The sequence below is a fragment of the Ovis aries genome, chromosome 6, assembly GCF_016772045.2.
Source record: "Ovis aries strain OAR_USU_Benz2616 breed Rambouillet chromosome 6, ARS-UI_Ramb_v3.0, whole genome shotgun sequence".
Classification (NCBI taxonomy): Eukaryota; Metazoa; Chordata; class Mammalia; order Artiodactyla; family Bovidae; genus Ovis; species Ovis aries.
Window position 1 is genome coordinate 104,133,819 of NC_056059.1, and position 19,540 is coordinate 104,153,358.

Consider the following 19,540-nt stretch of genomic DNA (forward strand, 5'->3'; position numbering starts at 1 on the left):
CTGGGAAGTCTTCTCCATTAAGCTCTTATAAACACTGGTCAGATTTATTTTTAGGCACCCTGTAGCTTTTATTCTAAAGGGGATCTTTATGTTATCACTACTGTTCTCTTCTAGTGCTTTGAAAGTTACCTATTCTATTTCTATTCTATCTACATTAAAAAATTTTAACATATATTCCTGATTCCACAAATCCAAAGTTAATCAACATTTCTCTTACCTTAGGATTCATGACGGTCAGCACTTCTGAAAATTTCTCATCCATTATCAGCTTCAATATTATCTCGCTTTCATTCTCTCCATTCTCTCCTTCTAGAATTGCTGGAACACTAAGGAAGTCCCCCCAGGACTTTCACATTCTATTCCCATACCTCCTGCTGCTGCTAAGGCACTTCAGTCGTGTCCGACTCTGTGTGACCCCACAGACGGCAGCCCACCAGGCTCCCCCGTCCCTGGGATTCTCCAGGCAAGAACACTGGAGTGGGTTGCCATTTCCTTCTCCAATGCATGAAAGTGAAAAGTGAAAGTGAAGCCGCTCAGTCGTGTCTGACTCTTAGCGACCCCATGGACTGCAGCCCACCAGGCTCCTCCATCCATGGGATTTTTGAGGCAAGAGTACTGGAGTGGGATACCACTGCCTTCTCTGCCCATGCCTCCTAATCTCTCATTTTTTCCATCTCTTTAGCCCTCCATGTCATATTCTGAACTACTGTCTCACCTTTATCTCCTAGTTCACACATTGTGTCTTCAACAACATTGAATTTGATATTTAACATCCATTAAACTTCTGTTTTCATGATTATAATTTTCATTCATAAAAGTATATAGTTTTTAAATATGCCATCTTTTTATATCATGTCTTGTTTTTATGCTAGTAATTCCTCTTGGTTTTTTTTCTTATTGTTTCAAACATACTTCCTTTATAAGTGCTCTCTAATAGTCTCTTCATCTGAATTTCTTGGTGCTTGTGGTCTAAACTTGGTGCTTGCTGTATGTGCTGGCTCTCACTTATGGCAGATTGTTCCCTGTGTGTTTCGTAATTCTGGATGTTAGCTCATCTTCAGTGTGGTTTTGTCTGTGAACATCTTGTGAGGTCCCAGGCCACACAACTGATGTACTAAAAAGAATAGCAGAAACTCAAATCTAAGTCTGTCTGTCTCCAAAGCTCGAATGTTTTCTAGGTCCACCATGCACCTCCCTAGCTCACTCACATCACCAGGAGAAACCAGCACTTAGCAATATGCAGTTAGACTGTGTTACACCGAGGGCTCCGTCTCTAAAGTGAGACTCTTTCCCTTCCCCTACATCTGTAGTGTTTCTCTGGAGATGGCCATGTGGCATGCAGAATAGGGACAAAGCACAGAGGCTTCCCTGGTGACTCAGCCTGCGATGCAGGAGACCTGGGTTCAATCCCTGGGTTAGGAAGATCCACTGGAGAAGGAAATGGCGACCCACTCCAGTATTCTTGCCTGGAGAATCCCATGGGCAGAGGAGCCTGGCAGGATACAGTCCATGGGGTCGCAAACAGTCAACCATGACTGGGCGACTAACACTTTCACTTTCACAGAGGCTTTGAGTGTGAGTAAGCAGCTTAGGCTTCAGTTCTCTCGGCCTTGTAATTTAAAGCACTTACACTTAATCACACAAAATCACACTATGTTACCCAGAACTATTTGTTAAAGCCAGTTTCTGATGTGTTTTGTGAGAACTCTACAATAACCTGTCAAAGTGCTTAGGAAACCAGAACACTCTAGTAAATTCAACACAGTCTAGATTCCCTAAAAATAAATTAACATTGTCACTAAAGTACATGGGGGTTTTTGATGTGCATTTAGAGAAGACAGATAAAGCTAGTAACAGGATCCAAAGACGGTCAGGAGTACAGAGATCATCCAACCAGATGGTACCCAAAGGGGTCACACCATTTCTTTAATATTGTTGAAGGCAAGTTCATGAATGTTTGAATTTAGAAGCAAAGAGCTGCTTCCTGGGCTAGAGTGTTGACCCTGTTAAGTGCTACTGGGTCATTTGTGGTTTCCAATATGGTTACTGTTGTTTCAAAGTTTCACCTACTAAGGAGAGAAAGGGAAAAGGAACCAACAGTCATCACATGCCTGGTACCTGTTGGGGGTTTTGGAACATTCTCCTATAAAGGAAAAGAAAGAAAGAAAGTGAAGTCGCTCAGTCGTGTCTGACTCTTTGCGACCCCATGGACTGTAGCCCATCAGGCTCCTCCATCCACGGGATTTTCCAGGCAAGAATACTGGAGTGGGTTGCCATTTCCTTCTCCAGGGGATTTTCCTGACCCAGGGCTCGAACCCAAGTCTCCCGCACTGCAGCCAGACTCTTTACCATCTGAGCTACCAGGGAAGCCCTCCTATAAAGGAGGTGGGTTTATAAGTGAGCCAGGAAGTGAAATCAACACCTTAGGCAAACACTGGTGTGCTACGGGGGAGGGAGGCACTGCCCGTTTAAAAGCAGGCAGAGAAGGTCTTGGGGTGAAGGTGGCTTGGGAGAAAGTTCTTAAGCAGGACAAATGAGGCAGGAACGCTGGGGAGCTAGAGGCATACAAGGATACCAGGGAGGCTAGAGTGGAGTGAGAAGGGAGACAGGGAGGAGAGGGAGAGGTCAGCTCCTGACATGTGGGGCCGTGCAGGGCAGGATAAGGACTCTGGATTTTACGCTGCATGAAATGAGTGGAGAAACGAATTGATGTCACACAGTCTCTTTTATCAAGTCTAATGTGCTGGTGGTTATGAAATGCAGTTATTTTAGATCCCATGCAGAGAGAAAAATCACTGCCAATTAAATTAAGAAGATCTCAGTTTTAGAGATGTTAAAATGTGACTAAATCTGCATCTTAAAAATGAATGGGATATACGTTCCCTCTGGAGCAGGGAGGGGTCAAGATGGCAGAATAGGAAGACCCTGAGCTCACCTCCTCCCACGGGCACGTCAAAATTACAACTATTCACAGAGCAACTATTGATGAGAATGACCTGAAGAGCAGCAGAAAAAAAATCTACAACCAACGGTATAAAGATGAATGGGAAGTTCCTGTACAGCACACGGAGCTCAGCTGTGATGACCTAGACGGGTGAAGTGGGAAGGGGGGTGGGAGGCTCAAAGGGAGGAGATATATGAATACCTATATGGCTGATCCACATTATCGTACAGCAGAAACTAAGACAGCATTGTAATGCAGTTATATTCCAATTGGAAAAACACCAGATCAAAAAAAAAAGAAGAAACCACAATGAGAAGGGTCAAAAGGATCGGGTCAGCATATAGTCAAGTACCGTAATTACACGTGGAGAACCCCCAAACGGAGGATAATTACTATTGCATTGGTTCTCCCCACACAGTGAGGGGTCCAAAGCTCCCCAGCCCAGGGGTTTTGCACTATGAAGAGGAACTCTAAGAACGTTTGGCTTTGAAGATCTGCAGGGCTTATATTCAGGAGAGCCAAATGATCATCGGAAACAGATCCATCCTCAAAGGCTGCACACAAAATCTCACGAGGTCCAGGAACCAGGGCAGAAGTAGTCATTTGAAAGAACCCTGGGTCAGATCTACCTGTTGATATTAGAGAGCCTCCCAGAGGGGCAGGAGGCAACCAGAGCTCCATCTGGGGATAGAAGCACTGGCAGCAGCCATTTGGGGGAGCTCTTTCTACCTTGAAAGTTGTGAAGAATCTGTCTGCAATGCGGGAGACCCAGGTCGGGAAGATCCCCTGGAGAAGGAAATGGCAACTCACTCCAGTATTCTTGCCTGGAGAATCCCACGGATGGAGGAGCCCGGTAAGCTACAGTCCATGGGGTCACAGAGAGTCAGACACGACTGAGCAACTAACACTTTCTACCACGAGGACACATGCTCGGAAGCACCCTTTCTGAATCCCCACTCTGGCTTATTAGCACAGGGCTCCAGCCTCGCCCACCAGCCTGTCAGCACCAGTACTAGGGCACCTCAGGTGAAGCAGCTAGCCAGGCAAGGACACAAGCCCACCCACCAGCAGGCCAACTGCCTTAGGACCCATAGAGCCTCCAGCTGGCCCAGGACCTGACCCTGCCCACCAACCGGTGGTCCCATACTAGCCCCAAGACCAGCCTCACTCACCAGTAGTCTTAGTAATATTTTTTGGATATGTCTTCTCAGGGGGCTTCCCAGGTGGGTCAGTGTTAAAGAATCTACCTCCCAACCAGGAGATTTGGGTTCGATCCCTGGGTTGGGACGATCCCCTGGAGGAGGAAATGGCAACCCACTCTAGTATACTTGCTTGGAAAATTCCACAGACAGAGGAGCCTGGGATATTATGGTCTGTGGGGTCGCAAAGAATCAGACATGACTCAGCATGACCACCCACTCATGTCTCCTCAGGCAAAGGAAACAAAAGCAAAAATGAGCAAATGGGACTAAATGAAACTAAAAAGATTTTGCACACTGAAGGAAACTATCAACAAAATGGAAAGGCTGCCCACTGAATGGGAGATATATGCAAATGATGCACCGCACAGCAACAATTACCTTGGGCCCACCTGCACAATCAGGATAATCTCCCCTTTTCAAGATTCTTAACTTACTTCCCATCTGCAAAGTCCCTTTGCCACATAAGGTAACATTCACAGCTTTGGGGAATTAGGATGAGGACATCTTTGAGGGGATGTCAGGCATCTTTTGGCCTAACCCAGCAGGCTGGGGAGAAGCCCACGCACCTGCATTAGAATGGATCACACTTTGAGGACCACTAGGTTAGGGGTGGCGGCCGAGAGGAGCAACCCCACGTTCAAGGAGCGGCGGCTGTATGGGAGCAGGAGGGCCAAGAGGAGCTACTCCACGTTCAAGGTCAGGAGGGGGTGACCTCATCCAAGGTAAGGAGCAGTGGCTGCGCTTTGCTGGAGCAGCCATGAAGAGATACCCACGTCCAATGTAACAGAAACTCAAGTATGATGGAGAGGGCATCAGAGGGCAGACACACTGGAACCATAATCACAGAAAATTAGCCAATCTGGTCAAGTGGACCACAGCCTTGCCTAACTCAATGAAGCTAAGCCATGCCATGTGAGGCCACCCAAGATGGACAGGTCATGGTGGAGAGGTCTGACAGAATGTGGTCCACTGGAGAAGGGAATGGCAAACCACTTCAGTATTCTTGCCTTGAGAACCCCATGAACAGTATGAAAAGGCAAAATGATAGGATACTGAAAGAGGAACTCCCCAGGTCAGTAGGTGCCCAATATGCTACTGGAGATCAGTGGAGAAATAACTCCAGAAGGAATGAAGGGATGGAGCCAAAGCAAAAACAATGCCCAGCTGTGGATGTGACTGGTGATAGAAGCAAGGTCTGATGCTATAAAGAGCAATACTGCATAGGAACCTGGAATGTCAAGTCCATGAATCAAGGCAAATTGGAAGTGGTCAAACAGGAGATGGCAAGGGTGAACGTCGACATTCTAGGAATCAGCGAATGAAAATGGATTGGAATGGGTGAATTTAACTCAGATGACCATTATATCTACTACTGTGGGCAGGAATCCCTTAGAAGAAATGGAGTAGCCATCATGGTCAACAAAAGAGTCCGAAATGCAATACTTGGATACAATCTCAAAAATGACAGAATGATCTCTATTCGTTTCCAAGGCAAACCATTCAATATCACAGTAATCCAAGCCTATGCCCCAACCAGTATCGCTGAAGAAGCTGAAGTTGAATGGTTCTATGAAGACCTACAAGACCTTTTTGAACTAACACTCCAAAAAAGATGTCCTTTTCATTATAGGGGACTGGAATGCAAAAGCTGGAAGTCAAGAAACACCTGGAGTAACAGGCGAATTTGGCCTTGGAATACAGAATGAAGCAGGGCAAAGGCTAATAGAGTTTTGCTAAGAGAACACACTGGTCATAGCAAACACTCTCTTCCAACAACACAAGGGAAGACTCTACACATGGACATCACCAGATGGTCAACACTGAAATCAGATTGATTATATTCTTTGCAGCCAAAGATGGAGAAGCTCTATACAGTCAGCAGAAACAAGACCAGGAGCTGACTGTGGCTCAGATCATGAACTCCTTATTGCCAAATTCAGACTTAAATTGAAGAAAGTAGGAAAACCACTAGACCATTCAGGTATGACCTAAATCAAATCCCTTATGATTATACAGTGGAAGTGAGAAATAGGGACTAGATCTGATAGAGTACCTTATGAACTATGGACGGAGGTTTGTGACATTGTACAGGAGACAGGGATCAAGACCATCCCCATGGAAAAGAAATGCAAAAAAAGCAAAATGGCTGTCTGGGGAGGCTTTACAAATAGCTGTGAAAAGAAGAGAAGCAAAAAGCAAAGGAGAAAAGGAAAGATATAGTCATCTGAATGCAGAGTTCCAAAAGAATAGCAAGGAGAGATAAGAAAGCCTTCCTCAGTGATCAATCCAAAGAAATAGAGGAAAACAACAGAATGAGAAAGACTAGAGATCTCTTCAAGAAAATTAGAGATACCAAGGGAACATTTCATACAATGGAGAAGGAAATGGCAGCTCACTCCAGTTCTTGCTTGGAGAATCCCAGGGACAGGGGAGCCTGGTGGGCTGCTGTTTATGGGGTGGCACAGAGTCGGACATGACTGAAGTGACTTAGCAGCAGCAAGCGAACATTTCATGCAAAGATGGGCTCGATAAAGGACAGAAATGGTATGGACCTATCAGAAGCAGAAGATATTAAGAAGAGATGGCATGAACACACAGAACTGTACAAAAAAGATCTTCACGACCAAGATAATCACGATGGTGTGATCACTCACCTAGAGCCAGACATCCTGGAATGCGAAGTCAAGTGGGCCTTAGAAAGCATCACTACGAACAAAACTAGTGGAGGTGATGGAATTCCAGTTGAGCTATTTCAAATCCTGAAAGATGATGCTGTGAAAGTGCTGCACTCAATATGCCAGCAAATTTGGAAAACTCAACAGTGGCCACAGGACTGGAAAAGGTCAGTTTTCATTCCAATCCCAAAGAAAGGCAATGCCAAAGAATGCTCAAGTTCAGTTCAGTCGCTCAGTCATGTCCGACTCTTTGCGACCCTATGAAACACAGCACGCCAGGCCTCCCTGTTCATCAACTATCACACAATTGTACTCATCTCACACGCTAGTAAAGTAATGCTCAAAATTCTCCAAGCCAGGCTTCAGCAATACGTGAACCGTGAACTTCTAGATGTTCAAGCTGGTTTTAGAAAAGGCAGAGGAACCAGAGATCAAATTGCCAACATCTGCTGGATCATCAAAAAAGCAAGAGAGTTCCAAAAAAAACACCTATTTCTGCTTTATTGACTATGCCAAAGTCTTTGACTGTGTGGATCACAATAAACTGTGGAAAATTCTGAGAGATGGGAATACCAGACCACCTGACCTGCCTCTTGAGAAACCTATATATGCAGGTCAGGAAGCAACAGTTAGAGGACTGGACATGGAACAACAGACTGGTTCCAAATAGGAAAAGGAGTACGTCAAGGCTGTATATTGTCATCCTGCTTATTTAACTTGTATGCAGAGTACATCATGAGAAATGCTGGGCTGGATGAAGCACAAGCTGGAATCAAGATTGCTGGCAGAAATATCAATAACCTCAGATATGCAGATGACACCACCCTTATGGAAGAAAGTGAAGAGGAACTAAAAAGCCTCTTGATGAAAGTGAAAGTGGAGAGTAAGAAAGTTGGCTTAAAGCTCAACATTCAGAAAACAAAGATCATGGCCTCTGGTCCCATCACTTCATGGGAAATAGATGGAGAAACAGTGGAAACAGTGTCAGACTTTATTTTTTTGGTCTCCAAAATCACTGCAGATGGTGATTGCAGCCATGAAATTAAAAGACGCTTAGTCCTTGGAAGGAAAGTTAAGGCCCAGTCCATTCTGAAGGAAATCAACCCTGGGATTTCTTTGGAAGGAACGATGCTGAAGCTGAAGCTCCAGTACTTTGGATACCTCATGCGAAGAGTTGACTCACTGGAAAAGACTCTGATGCTGAGAGAGATTGGGGGCAGGAGGAGAAGGGGATGACCCAGGATGAGATGGCTGGATGGCATCACGGACTCAATGGATGTGAGTCTGAGTGAACTCTGGGAGATGGTGATGGACAGGGAGGCCTGGCGTGCTGCGATTCATGGGGTCACAAAGAGTCGGACACGACTGAGCAGCTGAACTGAACTGAGACAGTATATTAAAAAGCAGAGATATTACTTTGCCAACAAAGGTCTGTCTAGTCTAGGCTACGGTTTTTTCAGTGGTCATGTATGGATGTGAGAGTTGGAGTGTAAAGAAAGCTGAGTGCCAAAGAATTGAAGCTTTTGAACTGTGGTGCTGGAGAAGACTCTTGAGAGTGCCTTGGCCTGCAAGGAGATCCAATCAGTTCATCCTAAAGGAGATCACTCCTGGGTGTTCATTGGAAGGACTGATGCTGAGGCTGAAACTCCAAAACTTTGGCCATCTCATGCGAAGAGTTGACTCGTTGGAAAAGACCCTGATGCTGGGAAAAGACCCTGATGCTGGGAAAAGACCCTGATTGGGGGCAGGAAGAGAAGGGGACGACCGAGGATGAGGTGGCTGGATGGCATCACTGACTTGATGCACAGGAGTTTGGGTGAACTCCGGGAGTTGGTGATGGACAGGGAGGCCTGGTGTGCTTCTATTCATGGGGTTGCATAGAGTCAGACACAACTGAGCGACTGAACTGAACTGAACTGATCCTATATCCTATTCCAATTGTGTAACTAACAAAATCCACAATATTTAACAATTTCCCTGAGCAATGAGGTATGAAATCACCAAGACCTTTTACCTAGAAAATAGGTGGAAAATGAATTTTATAGTCTGGGTATGTGTTTGATTTTCCATGAAGAGTTTTGTCAGTCCTTTTCTTCTCATGACTAAATATTCATCAGAAAGTTCATCTCTCATTTTCATCATCAACAAGGAAATATGGAAAGTGGGAGAGAATATGGATCCCTAAATATCTATAGTAATTTAAGGCAATTAGACAATCAATCAGTAAATTAATTTTGACATACACATTTTGAGAAAGCAGTCTTGGGTCATACTTATTTAATCAGTTGATGAGGTCATTAACCCTCCTGTTTGCTTCTTGAATGCAAAACTCCTCTCAAAGTACTTCTGCATAAGCACAGGGAAATTCACATATGTGCATATGCTCACAAAGTAAATGAATAAAAAACAAAACCCAGAATCTAGGTACTGTCTGATATCTGCTTAAAATAAAAGATTCATAACTGGAGGTTTTTGGATGAATCATGAGACTTTGCCTAATAATTTATCGGAACTGAAATTCTGGATTTTTTTCAATATCAGTGTTATAAAGTGATTAAACAGATCGCAGAGGGTCTTAGCCTGCATTTGCCTGTGTTATCTTGCAGCAACCATGTAGGGTATTTTGATCCATATTTTTCACATGAAAGCTGTGATTCAGAGAAATTCAATAAGTTGTACAAAGTCACAGAGTTGTGGAAGGTCAGCTAACTGGCTAAAGTCACTCAGGCCATTAATGCCATGGTTGTTTAGTCGCTAAGTCACATCCAACTCTTTTGTGACCCCACGGACTGTAGCCTGCCAGGCTCCTCTGTCCATGGAACTCTCCAGGCAAGAATACTGGAGTGGGTTGCCATTTCCTTCTTCAGGGGATCTTCCTGACCCAGGGACGGAACCTGCATCTCCTGTGTTGGCAGGCGGATTCTTTACCACTGAGCCACCAGGGAAGCCCATTAATGGGGTTGTGTGCATGCGTGCCAAGTCGCTTCAGCCATGTCTGACTCTTTGAGACCCTATGGATCATAGCCCACCAAGTTCCTCTGTCTCTAGGCAAGAATACTGGAGTGAGTTGCTATGCCCTTCTCCAGGGAATCTTCCCGACCCAGGGATCGAAGCCACTTCTCCAGCACCTCCTGCACTGGCAGGTGGCTTCTCTATCACTGAGCCACCAGGGGAGCTCATTAATGGGGCTGCTGCTGCTGCTGCCGCTGCTGCTGCTAAGTCGCTTCAGTCGTGTCCGACTCTGTGCAACCCCACAGACAGCAGCCCACTAGGCTCCTCTGTCTCTGGGATTCTCCAGGCAAGAATACTGGAGTGGGGTGCCGTTGCCTTCTCCAATGCATGAAAGTGAAAAGCAAAAGTGAAGTTGCTCAGTTGTGCCAACTCTTAGCGACCTCATGGACTGCAGCCTAGCAGGCTCCTCTGTCCATGGGACTTTCCAGGCAAGAGTACTGGAGTGGGGTGCCATTGGGCTACTCTGCTTCAAATGCAGGCATTCAGCTTCCAAGGTTAGAAGACTGTCTGCAAACCACAATTGTCTCTAAAAGGCCTGACCCCCTCAACTTGGGGAGCCAACATCAGAGGCACTTTAGATTCATCTGGTGAGCTTTCCAAACAGCTGAGGCCCAGGTTTCCCCCTGCTTCCCCAGAGATGGCAAATGATACGGCCTGGGATCCAGGATTGGTATGATCTGGAGGAATTCAGCTTCATGAACATCCCCTGGTGATCCTGTGCTAATTTCCAAAGCTGCATATTATCCCGGGAAATGCAGCAAAGTTTTCTTGAGCATTTGCTATGTCCCAACTAGTGGGTTTTGAATAAGGAAGTGAAATACGAAAATCAGGGCTACTGCCCTTTAGGACGTACCAGCCACATATGCAGGAGACGACGACTGGTCATAGGACAACAGCTGATGGCAGACTGAAATTAACTAGCAGGTCTAATAAACCAGACAGCCAGGCACCTAGACCTGTGCCCACCCACAGGGAAAGGCCCTGTGTTTGCACGGTGCTTCCATTTACTTTTTGGTAGTTTGGACAGCTCAACTTATTTTCTTTAGAAAATTTCTATCAGATACATACATGGAGGGTTTTTTGTAGCTAACCGAACACTCAGTGGAAAAAGACATGGTGTTTCTCATAACAAGCACCTAGGAGTGGGCAGTCCAGGGCTGGGACAGTCCGGCTCTCTGCCCCACCCTCCTTCATCTTGTCTCTAAGTCAAAGGAAGGCCAGTGGTCCTCCAGTCCTCCCGTAACTGCTTTGGGCAGGAAGAACAGGAAATGCTAAAGAGGAAGATGTTTCTTAGCAACACGTGACCTTTGTATTAGTGAACAGAAGCTCCCTGCAGGTATCGCACCTTGTCTCATAGGCTAGAACTCCGTCAACGAGGCCACTTCTAGAAACTGGGATATTGCGCACGTTGGTTTTGCAGCCTCTAGCATGCAGGAAAGCAAGAAAGAAGGGAAATGGGGGCATTTCCATGTGTCATATTTGAAAATCTGACAGTTTTAATTTTTTTAAAAATAAAATTGATGTATATTAGCTTCCTATGGCTGTCATAACACAGCACCACAAACTCTGTGGCTTCAAACAAATTTAGTACCTTACAGTTCTGGAGGTGAGTCTGGAATGAAAGGAACAGGACTGTTTTCCTTCTGGAGGCTCTGGGGTAGGGGTGAAATCTGTTCCTTGCCTTTTCCAGCTCCTTGAGGGCGCTCCCATTCCTTGGCTGATGCCCACATCCTTCTAGCCTCTGCCCAGGACATCACATCTCCTCTGACTCTGACCCTCTTCCTTCCCTCTTAAAAGGACCCTTGTGATTACACTGGCCACTCAGATAATTCAGAATAAACTTCATGTCCCCAAATCCTTAATTTAATTGCATCTGCAAGGTCCCCTTTGCCCTGTTAGGTAGCATATTCACAGGTTCTGGGGATTAGGATGTGGGGGCATTATTCTGCCTACCACACATATTGTTGTTCAGTCGCTCAGTCGTGTCTGACTCTTTGCGACCACACAGACTGCAGCATAGCCGGCTTCCCCATCCTTTACTATCTGGAGTTTGCTCAAACTCATGTCCATTGAGTCAGTGATGCCATCCAACCATCTCATGGTCTGTTGCCCTCTTCTGCCTTCAATCCGTTCCAATGTCAGGGTCTTTTCCAATGAGTCAGTTCTTCGCATCAGGTGGCCAATGTATGGTTTTAATAATGAAACAGACTTTCACTGAATAGGAGTCCCCTGTGTCCAGCCCCTGCCACCCCTACCTCAGTCCACTCCCTTAGTAATTTACTTCTGTTGTTCTAAAGAACAGGTTCTGGGCGTCATCTCCTGACCTCCTACACTGGGAGAGGAGAGGTCTGCTCTCCTCTCCTCTTCCCATCCCAGCCCACCCGGCCGGCCGTTGTGAAAGGCTGGCAACCAGAATCTTGGTAAAACACTCAGCACAGGCACTTGGGGATGCTCAGTGAAAGAAATGCCTCATTATCCTTCAAAAGTTAATGAAAAACACAGACTCTAGACCCAGTTTTACAAAATGCCACACCTGCTTTTCCTGCTCTAGGAGATCCTGGAAGAGTTTCCACTGCTGGCTCCGGAAGCGGTCCGACTTCTCCAGCTGCCGAGTCGAGTTCTCCTGGGCCTCCTGCCTCAGGTATTCACACTCTGCCTGGGAGAGGTCGGTCACACGGGGGAGCGTCTGCAGGAACAGGATGTCCGCGAACTTCCGGAACGTTTCCATGGTGCTGCAGCACAGCTCCTGAAGCCGAGAGCCACAAGACGTCGTTACAAGTCATGGTCTCACCCTGGGCAGGGCCAAGGTCTCCCCACAAGACACAGAGGCAATCCAGCGAAGGGAATTGTCGAATCACACACGTGTGTGCAAATGCGCATGCGCACAAACACACACACAGTCTTGGGAAATACCGGCTGCCCTCCAGCCCTCTCGCCTGCACCCAGTCAAGCCCCAGACCTGCCCCCCTGACCCAGTGAGCCCTTACTCACCGACATCTCCTCTAAACCTCCATCCAGATTATTTTCACAGCCCGTCCCTGGTCTCCCTGCCTCCCTCCATCCTCCACATTTAGGTGAGTTATTTGTAGAAGCACAGCCCTTTCATTTCCAGTTCAAAAATACCGTGGAGGGCTTCTCTTTCCATTGCAATCAGAATTACCTAGCAGGGCTTTAAGGCAGTCCTGACTCATTACTCACCATTCTGTTCCTTGATCCCACCTTCCCCACTCCATTCTCTCTCTAAAAATGTATCTTTTTAATTGTGAAAAATAAAAGCATATAGATAATAATATAGTAAACATTCTGAATCCACCATTCAGTTTTCTCCCCCACCAGATTAAAAACACTAAAACTTGCAGGTTAAGTTGTAACCCTTTAATTTCCCTCTGTAATTCTTTTCCCCTCCCGCCTAGTCTCCTCAGAATCAGCCATCCCCATGAATCCAGCATCTGTGTCTCCAATTTAGATGTTTATACTTTCACTATATGTGATGTCCACAAACGTGGCTTTTGGTATGCCTGTTAATTCACATAAATGACACCTCATTGCATGTTTCATTATGCAGATACTTTGCAAGCCTCTACACTTTGCCCCACCTCCAGGCACTTGCACATCTGAAATGGACTCCTCTTCATCCTGCAAAACCCCTACAAAAAAATCCCTTCTCTGTGAAGCCTTGCCTGGGCCACTCAGACTAACAAGGGCATTTCTGACCCTGGGCTCCTACAGCTCTTTGGTTAGCCCCACCAGGGCATCAAAACTACAGTTCATCTGTCAGTCCTCCTGGACCACAACTGCCTGAGAGTGGCTGCATCATACTCTGTACCTACGTCTCACATCCTCCCAGACCACCCACCTGACTGCAGTTTCTGAATGCATCACACACCAACAGGAGGCAGAAGGCCCATTCCCGCTTCTCCATCTAGGAACTCCCTACATGTGCTCCAAATTCTATCTGAGGTCTCCTCTTCTGAGAGGCTTTTTGTGGCCATTAGTTGTTTATCCTTTTCGTGGACTAGACCGTGAGGTTTCTCAAGAACAAAGTCTTATTATTTTAGCATCCATAGCACCTAGAAGATTACCTGGCAAATATCAGGTAACAATATTTAAATTGTTAATAATTATGAATTCTTACTGTGTGCCAGAGTGTCATAAACACATTTCTTGCATAATATCATTCATTCAATAGTCCAATGTAGATGTTCTATTATAACTACCATTGTTTTATAGACAAGAAAAATAAGACCCAAAGAGAAGTAGCTGGACATTTGTAGAGGGTAGATTCTGACTACTGGACTATTGGCCTCATGCTCTTAACTTGTATGGTATGAGGATATTTGATTTTTTCTTTTTTTTTGGAAAAAAATTCTTAGCATCTCATCTGGTGTACCTAGCTCATACTTGGTGGGCTCAATGAATATAAGTTAAATTTAACTCTGTTAATTAAACCCAATGACCGTGCGTGCATGCTTAGTCGTGTCTGACTCTTTGTGACCCCATGGACTGTAGCCCCCAGGTTTCTCTGTCCACGGCATTATCCAGGCAAGAATACTGGAGTGGGTTGCCATTTCCCCCTCCAGAGGATCTTTCTGACCCAGGGATTGGACCTGAGTCTCCAGCATCCCCTGCATTTGCAGGTGGATTCTTTACCACTGAGACACCTGGGAATCCCAAACTCAGTGACTACCATGGTCTAAAAAGCCCATGGCCAAACTGAACTTTGTTTGGAATAAAGTGTCCATAACAGGGACATAAGGGATCCACATCCTTTTAGAAGACTTAGAGATCCTACTTCTGATAGTGGCCAGGCAGGTAATTTGAAACAGTTTTTCCCGCTGAGAATGAATGTTTTTAAAAAGCTGGACAAAATGTTTATTAAACCATCATAAAAGTCCCAAAGAGCTAACAAGGAAGTATAGCGTGTAGGGTCCAAGGTCTGGGAGAAGATGGCATCAGAGAAGTGTGTCCAGCCTTTGGGCTGCATTTATATACAGGGTGTAGGTCAATCCAAGGGACATTCCTGCGCAGCTGATGGACCCTGGACAGCCTCCGGTAGTTGAAGGCACAGAGAGTGGAGCTCATGGCTCACCGTGAGTTGAGGCCTGGGTAAATCATTCCATGCCAAGGACTGGGAACCCAAAAGCTGCAATACAGAAACATGAGTGAAATGGAAGGAAATTAGATCTGACAGGTCTAAACGCATGGCAACCTGGAGTCCGTTCCTGTGGGTGGCCCAGTGTATCTCAAGTTTAGGCCTTGAATGAAGGGGACTCTAGATCACTCGAGACCCAGTCATCTGGCAGAAGCAAAGGAAAAAAATCTTCTTTGGAAATATTTTTATAAACAATGTACAAATCTGAGATAAGGCAAACAGTGAAAAATCCATGAGTGCACAGACAGCACAAAAGGAGACGAGAATACAAGGAGAGTACACGAGGAGATAAGACCGTGTCCAAAGAGCTACACAGACAACAGACACGAAACCCACAGGCTGGGGAGCACAGTACACAGACTTCAGAGCTGATGCTCACTATGCTTCTGATTTTAAAAGCCACTCTTAAACCTTAAAGCAAAGACCTGGAGATGACAAAAAGTAATGCTATTTAGTTGTTTCTTTTTTTTAAATTAGAACTTCTAGAACTGAAGAACACTGTCCAATAATAGGAACCCAATGCAAAGGTTTCATTGCAGTTTAGATGCAGTTGAAGAGAGAAGACGTACAGGAAGACAGATCAGGAGAAAAGCTAGGACAAAGTAAAGAGAGGCTAAAGGATGGAAAATATGCAGGAGAAGATGAAGGCTGAAAGATACCGTAAGAAAGTCCCACATGTTTAACTAGAGTCCCTGAAGGAAGGAAGGCAGAGTTCAGACAGAAGTCATATTTGAAGTGACAGTGGGTGAGAAATCTCTCAAAACTGATGAAACACATTTACAGATGAGGAAACTGAGGCTTCATCTGTACATGTGAAAGGGAGGTTAAATAAATTGTGTTAGTTCACCCATAGGACCCTGGTGGCCAGGCTTCACCACACATGATCTAACCATGATGCTCTTAGATGAATTTTTCTAACAATGAATGAATGAGACTATAAATAGCACCTAATAAACACAGGGTCACTTTTTGCTACATTAATAGTAGATAAAACAGTCTTTAGGGAAAAAATGCTCCTCTAGAGAGAAAGGGGAGCAGTTCGTAATATCAAAAGGTTTAATTTGCCAGAAAGATGCAAAGTTTCTAAATTTCTATGCACTTAAGGGAAAAAAATGACGGTGTCAGTCACTCAGCTCTGTCTGACTCTTTGTGACTCCAAGGACTATAGCCCACTGGGCTCCTCTGTCCATGGAATTCTCCAGGCAAGAACACTGGAGTGGGTTGCCATTCCCTTCTCCAGGGGATCTTCCCAACCCAGGGATTGAACCCAGGTCTCCCACACTGCAGGCAGAGTCTTTACTGTCTGAACAGGCATTATCCAAATCAATACAATTTGCCACATTAATAAAGCAGAAAAGTATAATGTTAATTATGGGAATAAATGAAGAAAAAAGTATTTCACAAGTTGTAGTTTCCATGCAGAAGAAACACTCTTAGCAAAATAGGAAATGGAAGGAAGCTTCCTTAATCTGAAAAAATCTATAGCAAACATTTCACCTGAGGGTAGAAACTACAAAGCAATATTAAGGAAAATTAATAAGACAAATAAAGACAGGGATACACTGTTTGTAGACTGGAAGATTTGATATTGTAGAGACGTTCATCCTCACCAACTTGATCTATAAATTCAAAACGCTAATCAAATTGGGGGCTATGTCAGTAACTTTGCAGAATATAGATTGAAGCTGCACATAACTCTTGGATCCAACAATCCTGCTCCTAAGCCCAGGAGAAATAGGTGCATGTGTGTATCAAACAGCATCCACAAGAAAGTTCTTGTCAGCAGAATGTGTGACAGTCTAAAATAAGAAGCTACACAAATGTCCGTCAACAGTAGGATGGATAAATGGTGGTGTATTTATACAGTGAAACACTATAGACGAGTGAGGAAGAATGAATATTGCTGCACACGACAATACAGAGAAATCTCACAAGGCACAAAGCTTGTCTCACCATACAAAGTTGAGCGATGCAAACCTAACATGCTATACAATCCCATTCCCATAAAAGCAAAGACCGAATTTCCATGTAAGCCAGGATCTGGCTCCTGTGAGCAGGGAGGAGACTGGGACAGGGAGGAGGTATGGGGAGTGTTCAGGGATCCTGGCCAAGATCTCTTCCTCAATCGGGACAGAGGTTACACAGATGTGTTTTTAATTATCATTCACTAACCTGTAAGTTTATGTGTTATCCATTTATTTGTATCTGTTACATTTTACAATAAAAATGGTTTAATAATACAGGAGTGACTTACATTTTCTTCCAGCTCCTGGAAATCCCAATTTCCTGCCAGGCAGGAGACAGATTTTGAACATTTGATTCTCCTACCTTGGAATCTATCATCCCGTAGCAGTGGCTGTGGACACTAAGACATACCTTTTTCTTTTTGGTTCATGATTGTCAAACTACAAAAATATGCTGTTTGTAAATTCAAGAACTAAAATCACTGCAGATGGTGACTGCAACCATGAAATTAAAAGACACATAGAAAAGCTATGACCAACCTAGATAGCATATTAAAAAGCAGAGACATTACTTTGCCAACAAAGGTTCATCTAGTCAAGGCTACGGTTTTTCCAGTAGTCATGTATGGATGTGAGAGTTGGACTATAAAGAAAGCTGAGTGCTGTAGAATTGATGCTTTTGAACTGTGGTATTGGAAAAGACTCTCGAGAGTCCCTTAGACTGCAAGGAGATCTAACCAGTCCATCCTAAAGGCTATCAGTCCTGAATATTCATTGGAAAGACTGATGTTGAAGTGAAACTGAATATTCATTGGAAAGACTGATGTTGAAGCTGAAACTCCAATACTTTGGCCACCTAATGTGAAGAACTGACTCATTGGAAAAGACCCTGATGCTGGGAAAGACTGAAGGTGGGAGAAGGGGATGACAGAGGGTGAGATAGCTGGATGGCATCACTGACTTGATGGACATGAGTTTGAGTAAGCTCTAAGAGTTGTTGATGGACAGGGAAGCCTGGCGTGCTGCAGTCCACAGGGTCACAAAGAATAGGATGTGACTGAGCGACTGAACTGAACTGAAATTCAAGAAAGGTGAACTTTGTAAAAGATACATGGTTCACTAGTCGAGGCTCTTTCTAATTAAAAAAAACTTCCAAAACGTGCCGGATCCTGTCTGCTCCCTCGACAGAGACACATCGGCATCATTGTCACATGCTCTGACAGGTCACAAAACATAGCACTTCCACTTTACACTGAGATGTTACGTTTGGGAGATGCTGATTTATTCTGTGCCTGAAACAGAACTGGAATTAATCTGTTCTTCTCTCTCAGCATGTTTGAGGGGTCGGATGCCAGGGGTGGGGCGGACCTTGGTGCCTCAGCCTTTTGCACTTTTCCTCAAACACAAGCACAGGGGACCCAAGCTAGGGCAGCAGTTCCCTTGGACTCCTCTGTCACTTGGCTTTCACTTGTGCTCCCTGACCCAGGGGAGCAGTGCCCTTCCAAGACATTTTTCAGAGAAAGTTCTGGGGCGGGGCAAGGACACATATTCTGGAGCTCATGGAAGGGAGTCTCAATTTTCTGATCTGCAAAAGGGATACGACGCAAAGTCCACCCGCGAAGGCAGCACCTGCCTTGAGGACTGATGATCAGGATTACGGACTTCCTAGATGGCGCTGTGGTAAAGAATTTGCCTGGCAATGCAGGAGATGCAGGAGACTTCAGTTCAGTCCCTGGATTGGGAAGATCCCCTGGAGGAGGGCATGGCGACCCTCTCTAGTATTCTTGCCTGAAAAAATTCCATGGACGGGGAGCCTGGCAGGCTTGTCCATGGGGTCACAAAGAGTCAGACACGACAGAGCAACTAAACACACACACACACACAGAGCACAGGGCAAGCACTTCATAAACGCTGGCTGTTATCGTTGTAGAGGCTGGGAAAGGTAGTGTGGCTCTCACAAAGGCTGCCTATGGCTATTTTCCTTCCAGGAACTGAACATTTTGGAGAAAAGGCAGTTTGGTTCCATTTGTCTGCAGGGTCAGGTAAAGGGAGGTAAGGAAGGGGACCCTTCCCAGTAGAGGCAGGAGAAAGCCTGGTGGAGCAGTGTGGGGTGAGCTACAGATTTGGGGAAACAGAGGAGCAGTAGCGGGTCACCCCAACAGGGTGGGGTGGGGGGGTGGACTGGGGCAGGCAGGGGCTCAGTGCCTCATGAAGGAGGAGTCAAGACCCAGCAGTCTGGACCAGCAAAGCATGAATGTGACCAGCTCCGAAGATGTCCTGATCATGGTGGGTGGTGACTGAGTGAATAAAACATCCTTCCAGGATCCCACAGGCATGGCCCGGCTCTCTGCCGAGTTTTGGTTCATCACAGGAACTGGAAATGTTCCCCGGCAGGGATGGTACCCTGCGTGTTCTAAGACACACAGTTGCCTGCTTCAGAGTGGGGTGTGCCCAGGATCCTGGGATAGAACAGTACAAGGTCACAGGTCAAGACACAGGTCAAGTTGGGTCTCTTAAAAACGGGAAGTAGGTGGGATCAAGGGTCAAGAGCCTGGGCACCACATGCATTGGGCCACTCACCAGCAGTGTGA

The 19,540-nt window shown here is 45.5% G+C and overlaps 1 protein-coding gene across 6 annotated transcripts in view; it reads right to left on the reverse strand.

The window, feature by feature from the left end:
• Positions 1–19,540, reverse strand: part of EVC (EvC ciliary complex subunit 1) — a 92,129-nt gene that overhangs the window by 22,492 nt on the left and 50,097 nt on the right. For 5 of the 6 annotated variants that reach the window (XR_006060202.2, XM_042251637.1, XM_042251635.1 and 2 more), the window contains exon 12: positions 12,367–12,579. Coding sequence is in view for 5 of the 6 variants with exons in the window: in XM_042251637.1 (XP_042107571.1) it covers positions 12,367–12,579 (213 nt within the window). In the remaining variant the exon portion in view is untranslated. Of the gene's footprint in view, positions 1–271; positions 11,257–12,366; positions 12,580–19,540 lie in introns of those variants that run through there. The other variant, XM_042251639.2, reaches the window with a different exon arrangement.